Source organism: Geotrypetes seraphini, chromosome 15, assembly GCF_902459505.1.
Source record: "Geotrypetes seraphini chromosome 15, aGeoSer1.1, whole genome shotgun sequence".
In the NCBI taxonomy this organism is placed as follows: domain Eukaryota; kingdom Metazoa; phylum Chordata; class Amphibia; order Gymnophiona; family Dermophiidae; genus Geotrypetes; species Geotrypetes seraphini.
Window position 1 is genome coordinate 69,442,211 of NC_047098.1, and position 21,828 is coordinate 69,464,038.

The 21,828-nt window shown below is 35.8% G+C and overlaps 1 protein-coding gene across 1 annotated transcript in view; it reads left to right on the plus strand.

The window, feature by feature from the left end:
* The window catches only part of NOS2 (nitric oxide synthase 2), a 135,815-nt gene that overhangs the window by 56,694 nt on the left and 57,293 nt on the right, over positions 1-21,828 (plus strand). The window contains exons 15-19 of the mRNA XM_033922490.1: positions 456-505; positions 3,026-3,200; positions 6,052-6,184; positions 9,127-9,205; positions 11,250-11,431. Of these exons, the coding sequence (XP_033778381.1) occupies positions 456-505; positions 3,026-3,200; positions 6,052-6,184; positions 9,127-9,205; positions 11,250-11,431 (619 nt within the window). The remainder of the gene's footprint in view (positions 1-455; positions 506-3,025; positions 3,201-6,051; positions 6,185-9,126; positions 9,206-11,249; positions 11,432-21,828) is intronic.

Below are 21,828 nucleotides of genomic sequence, written 5' to 3' on the forward strand. Positions count from 1 at the left end.
CAGAAAGCTCGTTCCTGCCCGCTGCACCTCTGGACCACCAGGGATCAGCAGAGGAGGTACGACAGACAGGGCGGGTGTGTGACATTCTTTGTCACTTTATAAGCCTAAAGATGAGGGGAAGTAGGTGAAATACCATGGTATTTACTGTAATGGGGTTATTACACTCCTCAAAGGCATAGGCAGCGGAACGATTTTTGTTTGAGGGGGACGTAAGCTCTGCCCCAGACCCTGCCCCCATAATAGTCCTAATTGAAATGCCATTGTTTCCATTCATTTTTCATATATACACACACAATACAATCTTATTAACAATACATAATGGTTCACAACCAGTCAGTAGATGTTCTCTGAATGCAAGTTGGGAGCTTAGGCCTCTGAGAAGCAAATATTAGTCCCAAAATGCAAACCTAAAAGCATGGTTCTATCATTTTGCATTTTCTCTTTTCTTTTTATAGAAATTCAAGAAATTTATAGCCACCTTGAAAGAACTGAAAAACAAGTTCAGGTACATAAATACTTGATTGCTGCATCTGACACAAATTGTTGTTTTTCTTATAAATAAATGAAAACAGGGCCAGTGACTTCTAGAAAGGCCAGATCCCATTAGTCAGATTTCATACTGAGAGATTTAAGTTAATCTGGGCCCTTTGACATCTTTTATGGATGCGTTGTAATTGTTTTTTGTAATTGTATATTGCACACACACCCAGGGGGAGGGAGGGTGGGAGAGGGATATTTATGGTTTTATTCTCTTGCAAGGTATTGGTTGGGTGGGGGGGGTTGTTGTGGGGATTTTGATTGATTATAAATGCATATATGATTGATGTTGTTTGTGTAGATATTGTACTGCATTTTTGTTAACTTTGGAAAATTAATAAAAGATTTAAACAGATTTCATACTGATCTTTCCCTACTTATCTTTTAGACAGGGTTTGAAGACTTGAAGGGACGCTCATTTGTTAATGTCCATTTAGGGCTCCTTTGATCAAGCCGCGCTAGCGGGGTTAGTGTGTCGGACATTTCATCACGCGCTAACGCCCGTGGCCGGCTAAGAAATTAATGCCTGCTCAATGCAGGCAATGCAGATCTTATTTAATAATAATAATAACAGTTTATATACCGCAATACCGTTAAGTTCTATACGGTTTACAATAGATTAAGCGAGGTACAAATTGATTGAATTTAAGAGGGGGAAGAGGAGAGTTAATAGGACCGGAAAAGCATTGTTGAGGAGAAAGAGATTAATAGGACAGAGGAATCACTATGGAGGAGAAAGAAGATGAGTGGATCAATTGTCTAGATACTTTAGGAACAGTTGAGTTTTTAGACGTTTTCTGAATTCCTCATAAGTAGTGGGCGAAAGCAGTTGATCTAGGTCTTTACCCCACAATACTGCTTTATGTGAAAGAAGGTGTTCATGGTGTTTTTTCAGTTTACAACCTCTAACTGGGGGGGGAACGAAGTAGGAATGAGAGCTTCTCTTGTGTCTGTTGGCAGAGAAGGAGAAAAGGTCAATTATGTATTTAGGGGCAAGTCCGTTTAGCGCTTTAAAGCAGAAGCAGGCGAATTTAAACTTTATGCGTGCTTCCATCTGTAGCCAATGTAACTGCCGGTAGTAGGGTGATACATGATCGAATTTCTTTAGTCCTAAGATTAATCTGACCGCTGCATTTTGCATTAGTTGTACACGTCGCATATTTTTTGGGGAAATAGCTAAGTAGGCGATGTTACAGTAGTCAAGTTGACTTAGTACAAGGGATTGGTCCAGGGTTCTGAATGCCAATGTATCGAAATAAGCTTTAATGGATCTGAGTTTCCAGAGAGTGAAGAAACCCTTTCTTTCTTTCTTTTTTTTTTGTAATTCTTTATTCATTTTTAACCTTTCAACAAGTGTACAATATAAGAAATACATAGATTTACTAACAACACTTGATAAATCTATCAAGATAATAACAAATGTATATGTATCTAAACCCTTCTCCCCCCCTCCCTTTCCATATTATTTTCTTAATTGAATCAATCTTTTTCATATTTCTTTTTACCTTTTTCTTCATTTATACAATCCCTCCCCTTTCCCCTCCATTCATAAGTAATGTTAAGAAAATGGTGTTTATTCATTACAAAACAATGTTAATGGCTCCCATATTTCATTAAACTTTTTATAATTTCCATTTTGTATTGCTATTGAAGAAACCCTTTCTGATTAAGGAGTCCACCTGGTCTTTCATGGTTAGGCATTGATCTAGAGTTACACCTAGTATCTTTATGGTGGGCTGGATGGGGTGATTAAGTTCATTGATGCATAGAGGTGTTTTGGTGTCAAACGGATGTGGTGAAGCAATGAAGAATTTTGTTTTTTCTGAATTAAATTTGAGCTTGAAGTTTGTCATCCATTGCTCTATCATGTTTATGGCTTCTGAAGCCTTGGGAATAGTTTCTGAGATAGAGTCAGCAAATGGGATTATAATCGTGAAGTCATCTGCATAACTGAATAGTTTTATCCCCAGCTGAGTTAATTGCAAGCTCAGTGAGGACATGTAGACGTTAAATAGCAACGGAGACAATGGCACACCGGATGGATTGCTCCAGGTATCGGAAAGCTCATAATTGAAGCGTACCTGATAGGTGCGGGATGTAAGGAAGCCACAAAACCAATTCAGCACCTCGTCTTTGATACCAATGGCGTCTAGGCATTGTAGCATTTTCCTGTGGTCTACCAGGTCAAAGGCTGAACTCATATCGAATTGCATAACCAATGCATTGAGGCCCCTGCTAAACAGTAGGCACAGGTTGTCTAAAATAGCTGCAATTACTGTCTCGGTACTGAATAAAGGTCTGAAACCGGATTGGATTTAATGGATTGCTTTAAAGTTACCCCTTAATATTCTGACCATAAAATCATCGATGCTCTTATTTTTCTGGTGCTTTTTGGTGGAGCAAAGCCATTCCCTGTCTAAGCTGCAAACCTTGCCTTTTCCTCATGTAGTTCTAACTGCCCTTTCGGGCCTTCTCTTTCATTGTGCAGATACGCTGTATTTGGCCTGGGTTCCTGCATGTACCCACAGTTCTGCGCCTTTGCTCACACAGTTGATCAAAAGTTGGCAGAGTTAGGTGCTGTGCAGATCACTGCAACAGGTGAAGGTGATGAACTCAATGGACAGGAGGAGGTATTTGTCACTTGGGCAGTACACACCTTTAAGGTAATTTTTTTCATGTACAAGTAGCAATCCTTAATTATATCAATTGGGTATCATTGTAGTTCATGTATTAAACAGCAGGCAATGATTTCAGAACATTAGTGTAATTCAGGGCTGGTCAACCTTGGTTCTTGAGGGCCACAACTCGGTCGGGGGTTCAGGGTTTCCCCAACAAACTTGCATGAGATCTATTTGCATGCATTGCCTCCATTGTATGTAAATAGATCTCATGCATATTCATTGAGGCAATTCTGAAAACCTTACTGGGTAGTGGCCCTTGAGGACCAAGGTTGCCCAACGCTGGTGTATGTGATAAAATAAAATATCGTTCACTGTTCCTCTATTTAATTAGTTTTCTAAACTGTCACAGGGTTTGATTTTATCCCCTTACTTTTTAATATTTTCCTTGCACCCCTTCTAACGTTAGGGCAATCCATTGGTTTTACAATGTTTGCCTATGCAGATGATGTGCAATTAATTCATCCTATAGACTTAAACAACTTAACTGAAATAAATCTTATGAATAAAAAAATGGAAAAAATCAACTCCTGGTTAGATTTACACATGCTCTCTTTGAACATCGAAAAGTCCAAATTAATGATTTTCCCCAACAAGGAAGAACTTTCTCTATTAACTCCTATTATGTTTAAAAATCAATCTCTTCAAGTTGTGCCCTCTTTAAAACTATTAGGAATCACTTTTGATAGTAAGCTCAATTATCATCTTCATATCAGCACAGTGGTCCAGCGCTGCTTTTATCGGCTACGAATGATTAGTTCCATACTGTAACCAGCACTAGAGCCTTGCAATGGGACTCCTCAGTGCCCCTAGTGGTTACAGCTAAAACTGTACCGGCATGTGACCCAGTATGGAGTCACCCTGCAGGCACTGTATCAATATGAGTAAAACCAAAATACAGAACCAATGTATAAGTTCCAGGTTCGGTTTTCAAAAGAAAATTAAATTCTCATAATGAACAGAATGGCAAAATCCCAAAACAATGCAACTTGCAAAACACAAAGAAAAAAACCCAAAAAAGAAAACTGGATAATTTCACAAGAAGACAGCTGGCTTTGGAAGATACTCTGCAAAATGAGAAAGTCTGAACTGAGATCCTTTGACTGAGTATTTCGAGTTTACAGAGGAATGACAGTTAGTTTTAGAGTTATTTGAAATGACAGCGGATAGGTTCTTGCATACTTCCTTACTTGCTTCCAATAACCTCAGGTTCAGTGTTTACATGGAAAGGATCTTAAATGAAATTTTTAATGATGAAGGATTTATTTTATTAAATAATTGAATTTATATTGCATTTTATTCCTAAGGGTTTTTAGCTCATATTAATTTTATTTTGTTATCTTGAATGAAATAGATCAACTATTGAATTAATATATTCATTTATGATAAGATAAGATAAATTAATTTACCAGGTCAAATAAACAATGAATAATATTTATGGAAATAATATTATATATATTAACATATTTTACTTTTTAAACTGCTAAAGAAATATATTTCAACATTAATTTTGATGATAATTGAATAGATGTTTGAGTTAATTCCTAGGGGCTGATCTTATTTTATTTAAGTATATATAATCTTCACCATTGATTGAAAGTAAAAAGAGAATAAAAGTCAAGGGTTTATTGATTGTGGCTTTATATTATATTACAAATAAGTTTAATATAAACTTGAATAATTTGATACAAAATTGATTTATATTTGTGGTCTGTTGGGGATTTATCTTGATTTACCTGATCTTATATGTGCGGTTCCAAGTCTTCATTGTTATTATGTAGGGAGGGTAAGAGAGAGACCTGAGCTTCCTCCCTAACTTGCCTACCAGCTTGTTCAGATCTATTGGTTTTTCTTTTTTTTTTTTTTTTTCACTAGTCCCCAGTGGACACTAGTGAAACCGCAGGGACCAAGGCAGGCACGGAACTGACTAGTCACAATATCCATATTGTTAGAGCCCACTTCTCTGAATATTTTGATCCATTCTATTGTGATTTCCTGTATTGATTATTGCAATGCACTCTACAAGAGCATAACTAAATAAGAAATAAGAAGACTCAAAATTATACAGAACATGCCAGTAAAGATTATATTTAATGCAAAGAAGTTAGACCATGTCACTCCCCTCCTTTATAAAGCTCATTGGTTGCCAGTAGAACACAGAATTACATACAAAATTATTTTACTAACCTTTAAAACTAGACAAAGTAGTCAACCCAAATTTATTAATAATCTTATTCCCTATAGTTCTTCTAAGACTTTAAGATCATCTTCTAAAAATCTTTTATCTATCTTGTCTTTGAAGTTTATCAACACAATGAGGTCTACCATTTTCTCTGTCAGTGTTCCATCTCTTTAGAATAATATTCTGGCCCATTTACGGGAAGAATCAACTCTTCACCATTTTAAGACGAAATTAAAAACATTTCTTTTTCTTGATTCTTTCAAGACCTAAATGTCCTTTTCAGGACTACATATTCTACCTTTTGACACCCCCACCTTTTGTGTGTTTTTTTCCTATATGTTCTTTCTTTTTACTTGATAATTGTAGTTCTACTTTGTTTCCCTCTTTGTTTGTTTGTTTTTAAATTGTTTTTAATAACTACTATTGTTTTAATGGAATAGAAATCACTAATGTAATGTAATGTTTTTGAGACAGTATACACCGCCTAGAAGGCTGATTGAGCGGTATATGAAATTTTAAATAAACTTGAAACTTAAACTTGAAACTCAGGAAATGTGTTTCATTGTTTAATGTAATAAAGCAATAATATGCAAAATAGCAAACAAGAATACAATCAAAACTGGAAATGATCTGATTAATATATATTCCTTTAAGACTGCCTGTGATGTTTTTGACATCCACAACCAAAACAGCATTCAGTTACCAAACTCTTACATGTCACATGGAATCTGGGACCCAAAGAGCTACCGGATTGTGAATGAAAGCCAGAGCTTGGACTTGATGAAAGGTATTTCTTCCAAATTATCTTGCCACCTTCTTGTACTAAAGATGATTGTTTCCCTGGGCTCAATCAACATTTTTACTCAAAATATAAGAAATGCATTGGGGGCTGCATGCAGGGGCTGGGGGGGAGAGCTTCAAAAAGCCAAATAAATGAAACAATTATGTAAGCTTCAAAAAGGCTTAGGGTTACCAGACATCCGGGAAAACCTGGACATGTTCTCTTTTTAGAGGATTGTCCAGGCTCTCAGATGGATTTTCTAGACTTCAATCTTATCTCACCTCAGCCATCTCTTTTCCAAGCTGAAGAGCCCTAATCTTTTGTCTTTCCTCATTCAAGAGGAGCTCCATCCCCTTTATCATCTTGGTCATTCTTCTTTGAACCTTTTCTAGCGCCACTTTATCTTTCTTGAGATAAGAAGATCAGAATTGAACATGAAAGGCATGTCCTGTAGGCAGTCAGCCAGCGCCAGCACTTCCCCACCTACGTTTCGCCTTCTTTCTGTACCTCTTCCCACTGGTGTACCAATTTCAGGTTGAGAAGCTCAGGGCCTCTGCACATGTACAGACATAAACATGATGATGTCACACATGCGTGTGACATCATCACATCAGCCGCGCATGTTAAGAGGTCCTCCAGTTGCGGCCTAAGTTTAGTGTGCTGTGGCTTGAAATTGTTTGCGATACACTGCTCTAACCACAGCTCTTATGGATTTATAAGAATTTTGCATGAATATGCATGGGGTATTTATGTACACAAGGGAGGCAGGAATTTCAAAATACAAATGTACTCATTTATTTCAGAACTCTGCTTTATTTGTGCAGTGGCTCTTCGGTTACTGTACATGGGAACTGGTGCTTGTGAGTGAGAAGTGTATTGTACATTGGGTGCCAATCCTTGTGAGCAAGAGATGTCATTGCATGATGTTGAGATCTTCCTTTTTTTAATATTCTTTATTCATTTTTATATCATACAAGTGCATCATAAAAAAACAACATTTTAACTTGGATACAACACTTGATATTCTGCAATAATCAAATTAATAACGTTTATCTCCCTCCCTCCCACCCTTATCTTTACACATATAAAACACGTATATCATATATTGAATTCTCTCTTACCAATGAGAAAAAAGAGTCAGATATCATCGTGTAACAAACTTTTATTGATCATGACAGGAGTTGCCATCTCAACATATTACTAATAATTGGAAAGATCACAGTAGACTTAATTTTAATTTCTGGTGGAATTCGTTGTGTCACCTATATAGAATGGAAAGATCACTGGCGGTACAGAATGGAAAGTATAAAAGTTTTATAAAAATATGGGAGCCATTAACATCTTTTTGTCATGATTAAATGCCATTTTTCTATTAATTATACACCACTTAGTGTTGAAAGAGGGGAAGGGTTTAATAGGAGGGTTTATAATCTTATAATGAATAATGGGCTTAGAGGGAGGGTGGGGGAGGGTTGCATTTATATTTATAAGATACGATAAGTTATTGAAGTGGTCTAATTAATAGTGTTTATTATGAATTTTGTACGCTTGAAAGTTTAAAAATGAATAAAGAATTTAAAAAAAACCAAAACAAACCTACCTTCCTCCCTCCCTCACTCTTACATTTGTACTATTAAGGGAAAAATGGTACCTATTCATTACAATAATTTGTCAATGGCCCCCAGACTTCTTTAAATTTATTATAATTCCTGGCTATTGTTCTTTTCATTTTATATATGTGACACAACGAATTCCACTAAAAACTGTAATTGAGTCTGTTCCAATTACTTGTAATTTGTTGTATGGCGACCCCAGTCATAATCAATAAAAGCCTGTTATTTTTAGATGAAATTTGGCTCTTTGCTCTCATTGACATGCCAAATAAAATAGTATCATACAATATCTTCCTTTTATTAATAATAATAATAATTTATTTTGTATACCGCCATACCCAGCAAGTTCTAGGCGGTTCACATCAGTTAATCAAAGGTACAAACAATGAAGTCATTGGTGTTAACAGGTTAGGAACATACAATAAAAAAAGGAGTAGGAAGAGATTCCTGGCCATTAGTGGATGGTGGTGAAAGATAGTAGAAGTAAAGTGTATTAAGAGTTCAGTAAGTGTGTTTTGAGTTGTTTTCTGAAGTCAAGGTAGGCGGGGGCATCTAACACAATTTGAGCTCCTTGGATTTGATCCAAGGATAAGTACTACCTTTTTTATAATCCTCCATATCATGGTTAATTTTATTATTTTTGGTCTTTATAATGCTTGTTTTGAAGGATTCCAACTTTTTCTCAACACTTTTCTTTTTTTTTTTTTTTAATCTTTATTCATTTTCAAATCTTACAACAAGTGTATAATAATCAATCAGAATTTTTTTTTAAAACAAATCACTTGACAATCTTGCTTATAATCCTTAAAATATATAAATTCAAAATTGCAGACCATGCAAATAAATCTCATATATATTCATTATAGCTATCCTGAAAATCAGATTTGGGACTCATGCTCTAAATAGCTGGAAGAGAAGAATTGGTTGTATTTGTAGAAGTTGTTTGGACCCAGTAAAAGTACAGTAGGAATGTAGGGTAGGCCTGCAGTTGGTTTTGCTTTGTGGGTGCTCAGCTAGGGTAAGTTTAATAAAATTACAAATGTCACAAAAACTAAAATCTGAATTTTCCAAAGTGCAATTCAATATTCAACCAACATTCACTTAATGAGAATATGGCAGTGCTTGTTTTAGTTGGTGTGGTACTTTCAACAATGGCAGAACTCTGCTCAGGCCTCAAGAGCCTCTTGGGTCTATCAGATGCCAAAGCCAGCTGGATGTAGAGAATGTTACTGCCGCCACCATGCAGGCACAGCAAATAAGAGTGGAAGTTTCTCTGAAGAGACCCACAAATTAGCATTATGTAGCAGATTAACTGGGATGTATTTACTCTTACAGCACTCGCTACCATACATTCAAGGAATGTCATTCCAATGAAAATCACATTTAGACAAAACCTGCAGAGTATACAATCCAGGTATGTACCTGATTTACAGTACAAAAAAGCCTTTTCTTATTCATGAGCAAGGTGGTCAAACACTGAATTATTCAGTCATAAGGAGTGTTATAAGTAGGTTCTGGCTTGTGTTAAATCTCAGTGTAATACAGTCACTGGTCAAAAAAGCTCAATGAAGAACAATCATTGATTTCCCTTCTGTTTTTTTAAGGCATGGTGTCATGTGAAAGGCAATTCTGGAACATGGCACCATAGGCATAGTTTGCTTACTTTGTTTGGGGGGGGAGCACGAAACAGGGAGTTCAGGTTAGTGGCGGAGGAAGAATTTTCTCCCCTCCAGGGGTGTAGGCAGACATCCAATTTTGGGTGGGCTTGAGCCCAAGGTGGGAAGGCATGAGAACCCTACCCCCATGAAGATCGGTGCCCGTCAACTCTCTTCCTTCCCACCATTCTTCACCAGTAATGAGCAGTGACTTTTACTCACTACCGTGTTTCCCCGATGGTAAGACACTGTCTTATTTTTTTTGGAAGGCCAAAATATGCTCTAGGGCTTATTTTTGGGGGGATGCCTTATTTACCCTTTCATGTCCCCTCTGTATCTCTATCCTTATTCAGTAGGTCCTGCTTACCCTTTCTCTTCTTTGTGTCACTATCTCCATTTTCAGCTTTCCCCCCCTTTTCCTTTGTTACTGCACCCTGTAGCTAGAATCTTTCCACCCTCCCTCCACTCCGGCCCAGCCCAGTATGAAATATTTCCTTTTGTTTCCCTCCCCTCTCTCTTTCTCTCTCTCTTCTGCTCCCTCACCCACGAGTCCTGCATCTGGCCCTCTCCCTTCTACCTGCACCTGGCAACACCCCCCTGTTCCGCGGCTCTCTTCAGCAACTTGTCAGCAGCGGTGATCAAGACAAGCTACCGACATCGAGGCCTTCCCTCTACGAGTCCCGCCTTTGTGGAAAAAGGAAGTTGAAACAAGCGAGACTCGCAGAGGGTAGGCCCCGACGTCAGAAGCTTGTGTCGATCGCTGCTGCTGAGTTGCCGAAGAGAGCCGCGGAGCAGGGGATGTGGCCGGAAGCAGGTAGAAGGGAGAGGGAGATAGGAAGGCTGTAGATCTCCGGAGCATGACACCGACCCCGGCCAGGATGATTTCTTTTTCAGGCGTGCATCTTACAAGTCCGGCGTCGCGGCGGGAAATAGCCATGCTGAGCAGTGAGCTCAGCACTACACAGATGAAAGCTTTGCTTGCTGATTGGTCCGGCGGCACGGCCGCCGGACCAATCAGCAAGCAAGGCTTTCATCTGTGTAGTGCTGAGCTCACTGCTCAGCATGGCTATTTCCCGCCGCGACGCCGGACTTGTAAGTTGCATGCCTGCGTGACACACTACCGGAGCCACGGCAAAGGTGGAAAAGAGCCGCATGCGGCTCTGAGCCGCGGGTTGCCGACCCCCGCGGTAGACGGAGGGACCACACGGAGTCACCCACCGTACCACCCGATTCGGGTAAGCGCAGGTATCGGTGGGTGGCTTATTTGCGGGGGGGTGCCTTATTTTACAATTTTTTCTAAAAAGGGGGGGGCTGTCTTATTTGATGGCCCTGCCTTATCATCGGGGAAACACGGTACTCATGCTTTCCCCAGGGCAACTCTCTGACATAACTTCCTGGTTCTACCTATATGAAAACAAGAATTTGTATCATAGGGAAGGCTCAGGGCTGGCACATGGAGCAAAAAAAAAGTAGCTGTTCACTATCAACAAAGAACTGAGGCATTAAAAAGTCTGGGGGGAGAAGAGGATGGAATAGAGTTGAGAGACACTAGAACACCTGCAGGGGAGGGGAGGGGAGAGATGCTGGGAGTCTTCAGCTGGCAGGGTTTGGGGAGCTCCATCAGCCACCGAGATCACTACTCCCCTCAGATGAACACTGATTAGCTTTCTCCCTCCCCTCCATTCCTTATGTACCGGCCCCATTGAAATGACTCCATTATTTATGGCTATGCTGTGCCAGCAGCCAAAGGGAAATCCTGACCATGTAAATTCAACCTCTTGAATGGCTTCATTTTGTTTCCAGCCGGGCTACGATCCTTGTCAAACTTTCCTGTGAGAATAAGCAAGAGCTGCAGTATCAGCCAGGCGAGCATGTGGGAGTATTCCCTGGAAATCAGCCAGCCTTAGTCAGTGACCTCATTGAACATCTTAAGGATGCACCTCCCAGCCATCAAAATATCCGACTGGAAACATCCAGCGAGCAGGGTGAGAACCAGTTGTGTTCTTTTATTGTTATTCAACCTAGCATTATGCTGAAAAGTATTTTATAGAACATCAGGAATTTAGGAAACACCTAAAAACATATCTGTTCCTGAAGTACTTAGGTAGCTTATCTGCACAATCTCTCCCACAACAACTGATCTCTAAAACTGTTACATAGTAACATAGTAGATGACGGCAGATAAAGACCCGAATGGTCCATCCAGTCTGCCCAACCTGATTCAATTTAAAATTTTTTTTTTTTTTTTTCTTCTTAGCTATTTCTGGGCAAGAATCCAAAGCTTTACCCGGTACTATGCTTGGTTTCCACCTGCCGAAATCTCTGTTAAGACTTACTCCAGCCCATCTACACCCTCCCAGCCATTGAAGCCCTCCCCTGCCCATCCTCTACCAAACGGCCATACACAGACACAGACCGTGCAAGTCACTAATCTCTAACTTTGTTCATTCTACTCAATTTGTAGCATTTTTAATCATTGTAAATTCACGGTCCTGCGGTGTATAAACTGTTATTATTATTATTATTTCATGATATTCAACACAAGTTTTGTTTGGAATTGCCAGATATGATCATGTGTCTGAATTTTATATTGTACTGGTTAAAAATAGAGTATAGGATACCGTACAAACTGTTGTTAACATATCTTTCTTTTTTTTTTTTTAATTCTTTATTCATTTTCACTTCAATTAACAAGTATACAATATGATATCTTATACTATACAAAATCACTTGTACATTCTTAACCATAAATCTTAAATACTTTAAATTACCCCCCATCCCATCCTCCCAGCCCTCCCTATATCAATAAAATTCATTCATATATGTATTATATCCCTTCTTATTATAAAATTTCAAGTATTTAAAGGTGTCTAATCATTTGACTATTCAATCAATGGCTCCCATATCTTTCTAAACCTATCATAATTCCCATTCTGTAAAGCAAGAACTCTTTCCATCTTATACATATAACATACTGAACTCCACCAAAAGGTATAATTGAGTCTTGTATAGTCTTTCCAATTCCTAGTGATGTGTTGAATGGCAACTCCTGTCAATATTAATAGTAATTTATTGTTAGACATTGAAATTTGACTTTTAAACCTCATTGAAGTACCAAATAAAATTGTATCATATGACAAGGCAACAAAGTTTTCTAATAGCAAATTAATTTGGGGAACATATCTTTCTATGTGTTGGATCACATTGAAATATTTGGTTGATAATTTTATTTTTTTTTAAACCTTTATTCATTTTTTCATCTTACAACAAGTGTATCAAGAAATAACATTTGAACTATTATTGTATGTGTATTTTATGACCCAGTTTGATAAAGGTGGGCTATAAGTAAATAAACTATATTCTGAAAAAAGGATGTTCAACTCCTACGCATTTTGTGGATTAATAACAGGGAACTCTGCTGCTCCTCTATATTTCTTTCCATTAAGTGAATGTCCTTAGACCAAAAGAGAAAGTAGAACACAGTCCCTGCTAGAGTCATTCAATTCCCTTTCTTATCAGCCTCTGGGTAAGAAAAGTGGGGTTTTTGTTTTGCTCACTAAAAATTGGATTTGTAGATAAGAATTATCTTGTGCTTTAGATTTGGGAGCATAGGCGTGTGGTGCATGAATTAAATAGAAAGCACAAAACAGCAACAGACCACCACACTCTCCCTTAGCTGGCTCTATTCAATTTTGGCTGCAGTGTAACAGAACATCCTCCAAACCCTGTGGAAAAATATAACTTCAAAATGTATTTATAGAATTTAGATATATCACCTTTCCACATTTGTGCAAATAAATTAAATGCAATTAAAATTAAAACAGGCTGTTTGAATTGATGTCCGCTACGGCCGACTACTACACAAGACATAGCATAACAATTCATTTATATACCGTAACTACTTTACAATACTAAAATACTGAACATTCACAGTGAATTACATTTCAGTTATTTAAAAAATCTTATAGTGTCACATGGTTGACTAGGGACAGGACAGGAGTGACAGAAAACTTCTGTTGCACACCTGGCACTCTGGTTGAAAATTGCTGCCCCCAGCTGAACTGAGTAGAAAGTAGACTGATGTAGGCATGGGTTTGTAATGTTGTATGCATCAATTTCTAGTTTTGATTTTACCATCTATTTCCTTAGGAAAATCAGAACTACATATCCAGGGTCAAATCATGTTGACTAGTTGACCTGGAGTAAGGTGATAAACCTAAACCAAAGTAACATAAGAACATAAGAAGCGCCTTCACCGGATCAGACCTTAGGTCCATCTAGTCCGGTGACCCGCACACACGGAGGCCAATGCTAGGTGCTCCCTGATGGAGACCTTGATTACCCGTATCCCTCAATGTGATTTGCAAGAAGGTATGCATCCAACTTGCGCTTGAATCCCAAAATGGTAGCCTCCGTCACAACCTCCTCCGGGAGAGCATTCCAAGCGTCCACCACTCGCTGTGCGAAACAGAACTTCCTGACATTTGTCCTGGACCTGCCGCCCCTCAGTTTGAGTCCATGACCTCTTGTTAGTGTCCTATCTGACAATGTGAATAAAGGTGCTCCATGCTCTATTTTGTCAAATCCTTTTAGTATTTTGAAAGTCTCTATCATATCCCCTCGTAGTATCCTCTTTTCGAGGGAGAACAGTCCCAGTTTTCCGAAGCGTTCTTTGTAGCTCAAATTATCCATTCCTTTTACTAGTTTCGTGGCTCGCCTCTGTACCCTTTCTAGCTAAAGAACTTCTGCTCTACCTATGGTTGCCTGTATTATAAAATACTTTTTGTCTGGAAGCAATGGTTAAGTGCAGGAATACGAACTTTAAGTGATGTTATGTCAAATGGAAAGCTGCTTGATTTTACACAATTGCAACATACATTTGGGCTTAATAAATCGCAATGTTATCGTTGGTTGCAATTGCAGCAGGCCATTCAGGCAGGGTTCCCTGAATGGAAAAGTCTTAATTCCCAATACAATATGGAATTTTTATGCTTCCAGGCAAACTTTCTGGGTCACCAGGCCGCACAGTGGTACAAATTTATTAATGAATTGGTTAATAAAAAGCCTAAAAATGGTCTTAGGGATATTTGGAGCATTGAGATTAAGCATCAGATTTCAGAATCTCAATGGCCACAAATTTGGTCTTGGAGAATAAGATGTACATTGTCAGCATCTATGAGGCAAATTTGGTTTTTTCTTTTGCATAGAGCATTTTGGACCCCAGTTAGATTACAAAAGTTGAATAGTTCATTATCTAATAGATGCTGGCATTGTAATCTTGATGTAGGGACTTTGGATCATCTTTTGTTTTATTGTCCCTATATCTTGGCCTTTTGGAAATCGATCTGGGATCAAATAAATTGTTTGTTAGAAAATCCTGTAGCGTTAACTTATGATACTGTGATATTTGGCATGTCTATGAGAAAAAAAAGTCAGATATCGGCGAATAATAACAAACTTTTATTGATCATGACAGGAGTTGCCATTCAACATATTACTAATAATTGGAAAGATCATAGCAGACTTTACTTTAATTTTTGGTGGAATTCGCTATGTCATTTATATAACATGGAACGTTCAATAGCGGTACAAAATGGAAATTATAAAAGTTTTTTTTTTTTTTTTTTTTTTTTTTGTTTAAAAATCTTTATTCATTTTTTATGTTACAACAAGTGTTACAAATAAACTCAATAGAAACTTAAATACACACTTGAATAACTCATATATTAATATCAAATTTAACATTAATATAATAATCCCCTGTCCCACCCTCCTTCCCAATCAATAATACATTAATCAATTTTATTGTACATTCTTTGAATATTAATTTAGTATGTAATAATCAAAATTGAAAAACCCACCCCATTTCCCTCTTTACAATTATCTTATCATGGGAAAAGTTCATTAGAGAAATCATGTTAACGGTCTTCAAATATTTCCAGTTTTATTTATGGGAAAAATTATCCTTCTTTACAAAAATCGGTTAATGGTCCCCATATTTTTTTAAATTTATTCATGTATCCTTTGTGTGTTGCAATAGCGTGTTCCATTTTATATATGTGGCATACCGAATTCCACCAGAACATATAATTCAATCTATCATGTTGTTTCCAATTGAATGTAATTTGTTGTATTGCAATTCCAGTTAAAATAAATAAAAGTTTGTTATTACTGGATGAAATTTGACTTTTTGCTCTCATAGTTGTTCCAAATAATATAGTATCATATGTCAAGGCTACTGGATTTTCTAACAATCTGTTAATTTGGGGCCAAATTGATTTCCAGAATGATAGGATAAATGGACAAAAGAATAAAAGATGATCTAATGTCCCAATTTCAATATGACAGTGCCAGCATCTATTAGATCTTGAACTATCTATTTTTTGTAAACGAGTAGGGGTCCAAAAAGCTCTATGAAGAAGAAAAAACCAAGTTTGTCTCATAGATGCTGACACCGTACATTTTAGCCTCCAAGACCAAAGTCGTGGCCATTGAGATGCACTAATTTGGTGTTTTATCTCAATGCTCCAAATGTCTCTAAGACCATTTTTTGGTTTTTTATTTATATATCCGGATATTAATTTATACCACTGTGCGGCTTTGTGACCTATTGAGTCCATCTGGAAACATAAGAATTCCAAACTGTGATATTTAGCAAGATCTTTCCATTCAGGGAACCCTTTCTGAATAGATTGCTTCAATTGCAACCATTTAAAATATTGTGTTTTATTGAGACCAAATTTTTGTTGCAATTGTGAAAACTCCAGCAATTTATCATTATTAATTACATCATCCAAAGTGCGAATGCCTGCTATCATCCAATGTTTCCAGATGACTTTAAAACCGCCAATTTTGATCTTGGGGTTTAGCCATATAGTTTGGTTGGTTGATTTACTAATTGGAATTTGAGTAAGATTACTTATGTATTTTAGAGTTTTCCAGGTATCCATAAATATTTTATGATCTTTGTATAACCTTGGCATCTTGATACTAATTACATGATTAAGACGTAATGGAAACATAAGTCTCCATTCTAGCCAAAACCAATCTGGAGTATTATCTGTGGGTTCTGGGAGGATCCAATACATACCATGACGTAAGATATAGGCTTGATGATACCTATAAAAATTGGGAAAATTTACCCCTCCCTCCTTAATTGGTCTTTGTAATGACGCTAGAGCAATTCTTGGTTTTTTATTAAGCCATATAAATTTTGTCAAAGTCCTATTAATTTTTGTATAAAACGAATCTTGAAAGAAAGCTGGTATCATCCCCATTTGGTAACATACTACCGGTAAAATCATCATTTTTACCGTTTGTACTCTTCCCCACCAAGATAAGTGCAAAGGATTCCATTGCTCACACATTTCTGTTACTTTTTGTAATAAGCATTTTTCATTAATTTTCATTGTTTCGTCTACTGTTTTTGTTATTAAAATTCCAAGGTATTTAATATATTCTTCCTTCCAAACAAAAGGGAATGTATCAAATAAACCTTTTGTACAATGTATATTTAGTGGAAGAATTTCTGATTTATTCCAATTAATTTTATATCCTGAAAAATTTCCAAATTTCTCAATCAATTCAAGTAGATGTGGAATGGTGGATTCTGGATTCTTCAGATATAGTAATAAATCATCTGCGTAAGCAGATATCTTATATTCTTTATCTGAATGAGGTATACCCTGTATCTCCTTAGCTTGTTGGATAGCTAATATTAAGGGTTCTAAAACAATATCAAACAGCAAAGGGGATAAGGGACATCCTTGTCTAACTCCTCTCTGTAGATTAAATTTTTCTGAAAACGTATTATTAATATATAGTCTAGCAGAAGGGGAGCTATACATTGTTTGTATCATTTGTATAAATCCAGGACCTATACCAAACCATTCCATTGCTTGATACATAAAAGGCCATTCTACTCTATCAAAGGCCTTTTCTGCATCTAATGAAATTGCAAAAGTAGGTTCATTCATTTTCTTTGTTAAATATAACATATGGAATGTTAATCTGGTATTGTGAGATGAATGTCTTTGAGCAACGAATCCTGTTTGATGCATACCTATTATATGGGGGAGAGCTTTAGCTAATCTTAACGCAAGTATTTTTGCTAATAATTTTCCATCTACATTTATTAAAGATATTGGTCTATAGTTTGATACCAAAGTGGGATCTTTATTGGACTTTGGCAAAACAATAGTCAAAGATTCTGCTATAGTGCCTTTAATACAACCTTTATTGAGTTGATATTGATAGAGATTTAATAAATAGGGTAATAAAAAGTTTTGAAATGTTTTATAAAATTCCACTGTATATCCATCACCACCTGGAGCGGATCCAACTCTAAGGGACTTCAAAGCTGTTCCTAATTCTTTTAGTGATATTGGTTCTTCCAAACTTCGTTTTATATGTTCAGGAATTTTTGGACCCTCTAACATTTTTAAAAATTCAAAACCATCTTTTTCTTTATTTGGATAATTTTCGGAAGAATAAAGAGATTTATAGAATTTTAAGAATTGTTTTAATATAGGTTCAATTTGTGTATATGTATTTCCATTTTCATCTTTTATTGCTATTAATTTTGTTTTTCTTTTTTTCGCTTTAAGATAGTTTGCCAATATTCTTCCTGATTTGTTTGAATTACCATAGTACAATGTTTGTTGAGAAAATAAATCTTTCCTAATCATCTTAGATGAGATCTCATTATATTTACCTTTTAATTTTAATAATTCTTGTTGAATAGAATATTCCCATTTTTCTATAAGTTTTGATTCTAAATTTTTTATCTCTTTTTCTAAGATTAAAAATTGTTTTTTAATTTGTTTTTTTAGAAAAGCCGAATAAGAAATTATTTGTCCTCTAATTGTTGCCTTAAAGGCATCCCATAAAGTTTCTCTGTTAATATCATCATTATCATTTATTTGAAAAAATTCTTTCATTTTTGTTAGAAGATTTTCACAAAAATTTTTGTCAACCAACATTGTATTATCTATTTTCCAAATTGGTCTGTTATTATTTTGATATGTAGTTTTAATTTTGATCCACACTCCACCATGGTCAGATAGAATAATTGGATCAATGGCTGCTTGTGTCACTTGATGTGCAAGATGTTTTGAAGTAAAGATATAATCTATTCTTGAAAAAGAATTGTGAACATGAGAACAGAAAGAAAATTCCCGACCATCAAAATGAAGTATTCTCCATATATCTATTAAATCACAAGATTGAATCAAATTATCTAGTCCCATAGATTTCATAACTCTACTTGGGTTTTTATCTAATAAAGGATCCATTACAGCGTTGAAGTCCCCTGCTACTATAAGATTTGAAGTAGCCAGTGGTATGATCAGTTGTTGAAGAGTTTTAAAGAACTCATTTTGGTTCGAATTAGGGGCGTATATGTTGATTAACGTCATGGTAGTATTTCCCATATTCATTTCCACCATTATCCATCTTCCATGAATATCCGAAGCTTTTAGTTTAAATGAAGCAGAGCATTTTTTATTAATTAAAATAGCAACACCTGCTTTTTTCCCTGTAGCTGGTGAGAAAAAACACTGTTTGACCCAGCCTCCTTCTAGCTTTTTAGATTCTATATGTGAGAGGTGGGTCTCTTGTATAAGACATATATCTGCATCTTGCCTTTTTAAAAATGATAGTGCTTTTTTTCTTTTAATCATATGATTTAGACCGTTAACATTTAAAGACATAATTTTAATATCCATTTATTTTTAAATTTTCAGGTATTAAATTATGTATATTTTCCCAATGTTTTAAGTATTTCATTTCTCTTTTTTCCTTTATTCCCATGATTACCTTATATATTTCCCTTTTATTCCCTCCCATCCCTCTTATCCCTCCCTTCCCCCCCTTATTAATTACGAAAACTTGGATACGCAGGTTGAGGTTAGATTTAGATAACTCCGACAAGCTATTAATAATTATCTAAAGTACTACCATTTTTTCCCTATTTCTGTATATTTTCTCTTATTTTATTATTAATTATAAGAATAAGTAAAAAGTTTTTCATTCTTATGTATTGAAAGATTATTTTCTGTATTTGTATGTCTTTAAATCCATAAGAATGATTAAATTAAATCATTTATATCTAAGAACATTTCATTACAATTCGTTTCTTTTCAGGTGGAATATTATTTTTGTTTTAATAAGCTTTCCAATTTAGCCTCTTTCCTCAGAACTGTAACAAGAGTCTTCAGCACAGGAATCCTCCCATCCTCTATACTCATTATTTTGTTATAATTCACAAGAGCGTGTCAATTAAAAGAAGCTAACACTCCCATTAATGTTCTTATAAGTTCTGTCTCAATAGTATACTCTCTAGATATCTATGATTTTAAAGTATCTGAGGCCTGTACAGATAAGAGTGAAATCCTGTGCCAAAAACCCTCATTTTATCTCTCATAGAGGATTGCCAGGTTGAACAATTGTGGGTACTAAAATTCCACTTAATAAATAAAAGAACATAAAATTTGAGATATATATATTTAAAAAAAAAAAAAAAAATTTTTTAAATCCCTTTCTTTTTTTTTTTTTTTTCCAGGCAATTTTTGCGCCTCAGATACATTCTTTTCATATATTTTGTATTTGAGACGCATTTTAATGTATCTGAAGCGCAAAATTAAACCCAAAGTACCACCTTCAACCGGAAATATAGCAAACCAATCACTTCGTCTTATTTTTTTTTTTTTTTTTTTTTTTATAATATTCTATGTGATTGAAGGATGATTCTCTTTCTTATTATGACTCCGCTTTCAAAATTTCTCATTCAATCAGTATATTTTAAGTTTGTTGAAAAAACTTTCTTCGTCATCATTTGAGTTCGGAGATGTGTTTCAATTCAATTTCGTTCCTTCCAGTAAGTTTATCTTATTTATTCTGAGTAGAATTCTAGAATTTTTGTATTTTTCAGTTTTCTTGTTTTCCATGGAGAATGTTGCGAGTTGTTTAAGTCTTTAATTCGATCCTTGTGTGTTCTTTTCCATTGTTTTCCGTTCTGAACTATCTTTAACCGTCAATATTCTTTAGTATGAACTCATTAATTGTTTTTTTAGATTGTCATAGGTTGCTCCAGTTGATTTATAAATTCCTGTAGTTTTTTTGGATCTGTAAAATTTTGCGTTTTGTTAGCAATGGTAACCTTCATAATCGCCGGGTAGAGGAGCCCAAATCTAGCTCCTAGAGATCTTAGTTGTGGTCTCATGTCTAAAAATTGTTTTCTTCTTGTTGCTGTTTCTTTTGCAAAGTCCGGGACAATGTATATTTTTGAATCTTGGCATTTAAGATTTTTGATTTCCTTGGCTATTTGGCAAATTTCAACTGCTTGTTGATGTCTTAAAAGTTTGAAAATTAAAGTTCTTGGACCTGTTTGAGTGTTATTTCTTTGTGTTGGAATCCTATGAGCTCTTTCAATTTCCAGTTCCGTTTTAAATTTCAGTGGTAGTATTTTAGGTAGAAATTTTTCAAGGAATGCAATCGGATCATTCTTTTCCACTCCTTCAGGTAATCCGATTATTCTTAAATTGTTCCGTCTTTCACGATTCCGGCTGTCTTCAAGATTTTTTTTTATCTCTGTTATTTCTTTCCATATGATTTTGCTGTGATTCATATCTGTATTTAATTGTTCTGTAATATCTTCTAATGTTGAAATTCTATTTTCTGTAATGTCTACTCTTTTAGTTAGGATTGCAGCATCTTCCATTGCTTTTTGTAGTTTTTTGTTACTATCTAAGACAATTTCTTTTATTTGTCTTAGTTCTTCCATAACATCTAGATTTTTTTCTGTTGGTAATGGGATTTTAGAGGGTGTACCTGGCTCAGGTTTCGACCTCTTATTACTTCCCGATGTTCCAGCTCCCAATTCAGCTTTATTTTGTTTAGTTGAAGTCATATTTCAATATATATTTTAGTTTCTTTAAAATTAAAATATTTGATAGTAGATCTTTTTAATTTATTTGCATATAAGGAGCTATTCGTTTATCCAACCATCCGTCCAAGCCACGCCCCTTTTTTTTTTTTTTTTTTTTCTCAGTATTCTTAAAGCAACTGTAAGTTATTTGTCTTAGATTCTATTGCTTTGAGAAAAATATCAGTAATCTTTTTTTCCTCCTTCAAGCCTTATCTCAGTCTCTATGAAGGCAATAAGACTCAGAGTAGTAATTCCTTTTTAGATATGGCTGGTTATTCTTTTATAGGATTAATTTACCAAACTTATTGTGACATCTGGCTTCAGTGCTGAAAAATTTGTAGCCTTCTTTTCTAGCTCTCCTCTTATAAGCCCAATCGCAGCCTCTACCAAGGAGAGCAATATTCCATCCAATATTTTATTTCAGCATCTCTCAATTATCTCAATGTCACTTTTTTT